This window comes from Temnothorax curvispinosus, unplaced genomic scaffold, assembly GCF_003070985.1.
Source record: "Temnothorax curvispinosus isolate PA1 unplaced genomic scaffold, ASM307098v1 QBEX01006757.1, whole genome shotgun sequence".
In the NCBI taxonomy this organism is placed as follows: domain Eukaryota; kingdom Metazoa; phylum Arthropoda; class Insecta; order Hymenoptera; family Formicidae; genus Temnothorax; species Temnothorax curvispinosus.
Window position 1 is genome coordinate 39,565 of NW_020216537.1, and position 6,923 is coordinate 46,487.

The 6,923-nt window shown below is 38.9% G+C and overlaps 2 protein-coding genes across 3 annotated transcripts; both read right to left on the reverse strand.

Annotated features, from left to right (window-relative positions):
* Positions 1-252: 252 nt before the first annotated feature.
* LOC112456392 (beta carbonic anhydrase 1-like) lies at positions 253-3,616 on the reverse strand. 2 transcript variants are annotated; one of them, XM_025018894.1, is made up of 5 exons: positions 3,464-3,616; positions 1,904-1,988; positions 1,171-1,358; positions 894-1,085; positions 256-809 (listed from the first exon to the last, which is right to left on the reverse strand). In XM_025018894.1, the coding sequence occupies exons 1-5, from the start codon at positions 3,554-3,556 to the stop codon at positions 600-602; spliced, it is 768 nt and encodes a 255-aa protein (XP_024874662.1). In that variant the 5' UTR covers positions 3,557-3,616; the 3' UTR covers positions 256-599. The 2 variants fall into 2 exon arrangements, with proteins under 2 accessions (XP_024874663.1, XP_024874662.1); XM_025018895.1 differs by lacking the exon at positions 1,904-1,988 and having other exon boundaries at positions 253-809; positions 3,464-3,546.
* Positions 3,617-3,936: 320 nt separating this feature from the next.
* LOC112456394 (ras-related GTP-binding protein A) lies at positions 3,937-6,682 on the reverse strand. Its single transcript, XM_025018897.1, has 6 exons — positions 6,259-6,682; positions 6,026-6,125; positions 5,575-5,959; positions 5,289-5,504; positions 4,962-5,077; positions 3,937-4,881 (listed from the first exon to the last, which is right to left on the reverse strand). Exons 1-6 carry the CDS (start codon positions 6,268-6,270, stop codon positions 4,790-4,792), a joined length of 921 nt encoding a protein of 306 aa, XP_024874665.1. The 5' UTR covers positions 6,271-6,682; the 3' UTR covers positions 3,937-4,789.
* Positions 6,683-6,923: the final 241 nt, after the last annotated feature.

A 6,923-nucleotide genomic window follows, 5' to 3' on the forward strand; every position in this document is an offset into this window, starting at 1 on the left:
GCATGCTCTAGTTCGTCCGGAGCGGTCCGTCCATCTATCGGTGGACTATCTTTTGTCGGCTTGAGACTTTGATTCTTTTCTCAATCCAATCGAGCCGAACTGGCGAGCGTATACCATAAAATCGGGAGGAAGGGACAAGCGAAGGGACACGTAGCAAAGTTCACTTTACTCCGTTACACGAATATCTTTATATTTCGCCACACAGCAAATATCAATCAGTATATATCATAATTCAATATATTTTATATTATAAATAGATATATATTATATGTATATATATATAAAAAATAGACATATAATTATACAATGAGTTTGGTGAAGAATGTATTTTGTGCTAAACTCGAACTGCATCTGAAGTTCGATGATCCCAACAAAGCGCAACGTATTGTGCACTTTGAAATAATAATAAGCGATAAAGATTCAGATTATTATCATTAGCGAGTCTTCTCAAGAGTATATAAAGTGTATAATAAGCCCCTGGAAGTTTAATATATAAAAATATACGATTACTTTACGCGATTTAACTCGCATAGCTCTGGTAATATAATTTTAGCGTTGGATTATAAATAATGTCCGAATTATCTGGAAAAAAAAGATTTTTACGAGTAGTATTTCTTAATTTCCTTAAGCAAGAGCGGCTCCGTCGTTTCATTTATCTCCACGAATCTCTTGTTGGCTCGGCTAAAGTAATAAATGTCGCCGGTGTAAATGTCGAACCACAGCGCGTGGATGTGCAGATCGTGCCTCTCCAGGCGTTTCTTCAGGAACCCGTACGACGCGATGTTCTGGAGCTGCTGCAACGTGTTGATCTGCAACAAGACAAGTTTCCTCGAGTGTCAACGAGACAGACGACCGGCGCGGCGGCGTGGCGTCTCGCTCGACCGTGTACTGACTTGCGACAGTTTGTCCTCGATGGCAAACTTGTCCTCCGGATCGATGTAAGCGACGAATTTTCGCAGCGGCGTCTCGGCCTGGAAGAGGATCGGCTCGCGGAAACCGGCTACCTCGAGATGCTGAAACTTCGCCAGGCTGCTGCTGGCGTGCGCGCACAGCCACGCTCTCAGCGGCGACATTCTCCTGTTGGTCTGAAATTCGGACGGCGTTATCGCTCGCGAGACGCGAGAAAAGAAAAAGAAAGAAAGTTTATCGCGGACGAATCGGGGAACGCACTTGCGACGCGAACTCCTCGTCCCGTAGAGCGTAGAGCAGATTCATCGCCTTGCAATCGCTGTGGCCGCAAACTATAACGTGCCTTATGTCGTTCACCACGCATCCCAGCTCCAACGCCGCCGATTCGCACATGGTAAATTCGTCCACGAAGTGCTGCGAGTGCGGCACGACATTACCGGGGTTTCGGACTGAAATAGGTAAACTCTGTTAGGCCGTCCGATACACGTTGCTCCTTCTTCGGCTCTTTCGTTCCTTCCATGAGTGATGGATGAATTGAGAAATTCGGATACCCCACATCCAGTAAAAAAAAATATCCCGAAAAGCACAAAAATCCTTACAAAAATCGTTATGCTAAGAACAGTATCTTTAGAATCATTTTATTACAAATATATATATGTATGCATATAAAGGAGATACAAAATATAATATATGTATAAAAATATATACATGTAACAAACAAAAAATTAAATTTAGAAAAGAAGATACTAATTTGAATAAATTGGTTCTCGTGGTTCTCCTGATTGAAATAAAATTTTGATAAATAAGAATAATCATATGTACACAATTGAGATTATTGCATCGAATGAATGTTGTACTCGTTCTCTCGTTAGAGGATCTGATGTTGTAAGAAGCGTACTTATTAGAAAAAGGGAAAAAATGCACTGCGATGAGATCAGAAAAATTAAAGAAGCAACAAGGGGTTACGCGATAATGCAACTATAATAGATCGTACCGACAAACATGTCTCCAACGTTCGTTTCCGTAAATCTAGTTGGGATCATCCGGGAGTCCATGCAGGTAAAGAACACTGCCTTTGGCTGTGATAGGAGTAACAGACATCAAATTACAAGCTGTGCTAACAATACTATATAATATACGGCATAGGGCGAAAGTCTTTAGATACATTTTTTTTATGTATAATACTATATATGTATATATCCGACTAGTCCCATTTTAAGTGCCCACTTAAATTTTAGATAATTTATGAATTTATTTATAAAAATATTTAGAGAATTTATAAGATTTAATCTATTATAGATGAAAATATTAGATTTATTAAGATGTTCAAAGTATATGAAATACAAAGACATCTCTTCTGAAGTTTTTTAGAATTTGTTCTTTATATTGTCAAGAGGAGGGAATCTAAAACAGTAGGGAATCTAGAAGACGTTTAAAAAATATCTAAGACGTCTTTTTTAGACATGCGTGCTGTTTGGGGAGGTGTATATGATATAAATTGAATGTTATACATACATATACATGGAGGAAGGAGGGGCTATTTGAGTCAATTAAAGAATTATACATAAATTAAATATAAAGATACTATAAAATAAAAGAAACAAATTATAAATATTTATAATGAATTACGAAATCATTGCAAAATTATATTGTAGTAACATTTTAGGTCTAGATAAGTACCTAATTATTTCTTCAATCATTTATGTGATGTTAATAATATACTTTTAATCATGCACCAAAAAAATAAAATTAAAAATTTGGATAAAAAATTTTCAAGACAAGAAACAGCTTGTCAATTTTCAGGGTATAGGAAGTAGCTTTTTTAGTCAGGGGGCTTTCTGGCTTTTTGTCTTGAAAATTCTTTATCCGATTTTTTTCTTTAACTGACTTAAATTATAGCCTCTCTTAACTATATTTCACAGTCGCAGTTTTAGTGCACTTTTAGTAATATCGGCAAATATTCTTTGACATCCTAATCAAACGAGCATACTCTACTGATAAAAACAAAACCTACTATAATTAATATTCAAAATATATTCCATAGTCAGTAAGATAGATGTTCTGCCTGATATCTAAATTACAGTATTATCAATAAAGCTACCAATATTTCCCTGACATAACAGCATAAGGTAAATATCCTGTTTGTCGATATCTAATCTACGTAAGGTACTCTACCAGTAAAAGCAGAACATGAATTTTTCCCTGGCGAAACACCGTCAATAAAGCAAGTGCGGCAAGTGCCATGCCATCATTAGATACGCGTACTTTAATCAACTATTGGTCAATCGATGGTTCGAGGTCATAACACGGGCCACTGCATTTAAAACGAATGATATTATTATTATTATTATTAACCAAGTCGTATTAATTGTATTAAATAAACGGAGTTGCAAGTTTGTTTTTGACAGCCCGCTGTCACCTGATGTATAGGGGTGGTATCAACAAAACGCACGTGGACTCGGCGTGGCAGCGCGAGAGATACCTGTCTGTACCTATATATATCGAAAGAATCATCACGCGAGATTTTTTTCTTTTAACGTAGTATGGAACGTACCTCGGGATGGTCTTTGACTTGTTGAAATTGCTTCACCATTCCTTCCCGATGGCACTTCCTGTACTTCATGATCCCCTTGAGTATTCTGTCCATCGCGACAATCGAGCGATAACTGTGGAATAAATCGCAAGAAACTCGTTTTCCGAACGTGAGGACAGCACACTATTCCGCCATTTGGTAACTGACGGCGGGAAATTTAATTTCCCTCTGATCTATGATAGGAACAAACGCCGAATCTTTTTTTCTTTAATTCAAACTTCTTCGACTTCATAAAATACACTAAAAACTAAAAAAAAAAAGTTTGAATGAGTATGTACAACCTATATTTAAAAAAATTTAAAACCAGGGGGTTTCCAATATAAATCCATTTTACTTTTAGAATCTATTTCATCGAGACTATTTCTATCAATTCTAATAACTTTAAATAACTATATTATTCGACGTAGAAAAAGTATGAGCCTATAACAAGCCTATTCGTGGTTATAATTTATTTGCACATTTAAAAAATACATCATAGTTTCGTTACATCTCGTATGTAAACCTTGCGTTTAAGGATGTAAACATACAAATACACCGTACAATCCTTCTCTACGAAATTGACGTTAACCATTTATCGACTTTACAACCATAGCACGATGCAACATAGGCTGCACATCCACTCGACAGCTCCTTTTATATTTGAGAACAATCCTCAGTAGTAAAAGCTAACAAGTGAACACATAATTAAGAGCGGTTATACGTATCTGTTATCTTCATCGGATAAGCTTCTCTACCGTCGTGAATCATTTTCGAGAACAGAAGCTCTCAAGTGGACGTTCAGTCATCCATCGTGACGCATGCAGATACAGAAGAAAGACATATGTTTACGATAATTTATCTAACATTCGTTGGATATTATTGCAACATGATTCGAATCGCGAATGATCCTTTAATCGAAAATGTAAAAAAAAAACCCGATTCCAAATGAAGCGAGAATATCGCGCATAAACGGGAACTGTTCTACGTCGATAAATCGCAGATGCATTATGACCATATTACATCCGCAAGTAACATGTGGAATGAATTTATATTGATACAGTCCTAATATACGGCCTGAAATGCAGCGATAACCGTCAGCCTCTTTCGGACACGTCGATTATATACTTGTTTTGTCATAAAAACGCTCACGTTGAAAGCCACGGATTGTATATACTTTGTGACTCCCGATCTCGTCGACAATCGTATCTTTTCCCACGATTGCGCTTTATTAACGATACGATTCCAGAAAATTCAGCAATTGTTAACAGAATGGACCCGGGTGACGATGCGCCTGGGTCGCGCCGACTTCTATCTGCTCAACGCCGAGCTCTGGCTGGCACGCTCCAACTTTTCGAAGTGCTTCCGCGCGTTGCGTATATTGATTAATGTCGCCGCGGATGCTGAAAGAAGACCGCCACGTTTCAACGTTTTCATTGGCATTTTCAGGTTTCATGCAACGTGGAAAAATTCAGATACTCACGTATAGTTGGATCGGACATGATGACCATCACGTATGTATTTGAGGTAAATATATCGATGAAGGCCGCGAAATTGGTGTTTCTAACTTCCATACTTTGAAACTGCGCCGCCAACTTGCTGCAAAGTCAACACAAAATGTCTCATCTCGTTCTTGTTAAGCCTGTATCAGACTATGGATTGGGATTGAGAGATTGGATTAAAATTTAATCAATCGGAATAAAGAAAACTAACCTCAAGTTTAGTGAACTTTGCTCTAACTGGTCAAATTTCAATCCATAGTCTAATACAGACCTTAGACCTGTTACTTTTCCTCGTGACTCGTACTTACCTACAACTCAGTTTGAATTGCTTTATTATGTTGGAAACCTTCTCGAAGCGATGAACGTCTCTGTGAAACTGTCGCTGGCAATGACTTATTACTAGGAAGGTCGCTCTTTCAAACAGAAGAACTTCGTCCGCGTCGATAATATTAGCAAACTGATTCAAGCTTTGTTCAAGTTCCTTCACATTGGGGATCAGCATATATACAATGGACGACCATGCCCTGCAATAACAATTTAATGAGGGTTTAATAGCACTTGTCCGCTTTAATTGTACTTTTATTCGATACATACCTGTATAACGTTTCGTCCCATATGCTCGTTCTGAAGCAGGTGCACTCTAAAGGCAAGCTCAGTCTTTTCAGATCTTCCTCTCTTTCCCGGAAAATGTAGTCGCGCTGGTCCTCCTGCACGAGATCCATTTTGTGAACCAGGCAAAATATCTTCGCCTCCGGACTATTCTGCAGTATCGCCTCTAAGCAGCTCTGATAATAATGCATATCTTTGTCCAATTCTCTCGACTCAACGTCAAAGACATATATTAACACCTCCACATTTCTGAATATGTTGTCGCGTTGCGACGCGAAATAATTCTCCATGAATGCCTCTTGCCCTCCGCAATCCCACAAGTTCAGGACCAGATTGCCGAGAAAACGAACGTGGGAGTGTTCTACGTCAACTGTAATAAATTGCGTTGCATTAGTCCCTCTTTCGGCGACTATTTACCGTAATATACGTAGCTTACTTGTCGCTCCTAGACGATGGGTATCGCGAGCGATGTAGTTGGCGAAGATAATGCTTCGCATACTTGTCTTCCCGGACCCACTCTTGCCCATTAACAGCACCTAAATTGGAGCACGTTATTCATAAAATTGCCTCGCAGGACAAAGAAGTGATTTCCATACGAAATAAAACTTATGCGAGAGAAGAAAGAATGCAATTCCATGCGTTTTAGTAATATAAAGAGAAAATGTTTACCTTCTTCTTCATCTTGAATGAGTACCGTTGGTTTCAATGGTTTCAATAAAGCCTTCTGGAAAAAGAGTTTCACAGTACACGCTGGCTGGCCTCGTCAACTGCCGTGTTTGGCTTATCAACTGCTCTCCGCCACTCCGCCCTAGAGCAAGGATCGCACGCAGTAATACACTCAACCTATACGGCCTACGGCTGCTTATCGATGCGCCATGCTCTTAATGCGCTGGTAACACATCCACATGCTAGCAACACACATCACACACATCAAAGCGACAACCACGTCCGTGTGCTTGTGCTGTCGAGCGTCCGAATGTTTCCGAGTCTAACCGAAGTACAGCGTACAGCCACCTATACATACAGGGTGTCGCGAAAGAAGTGTGCGTGTCTCGAATCTCGATCGATCTGTATGAATGAATCTTCCATGTTGAGAAAGGTGACTAAATTTGCTTGTTTATTTAATAAACTTAATTAACGGTGTCCAACGAGTTGCGACGTAAAGAATTCCGACAATTATATAGGAACGTAATGCGAAATGTATCACGCAACATATCCTGAAGACTTTGAATTTCATATCCGCGTTCACGGGACCTGCGACGAATCGGGAGAAGTAACGTTATATATTACACGAATAAACGATTTATACTTTGGATATAAATGTTATAAACAAG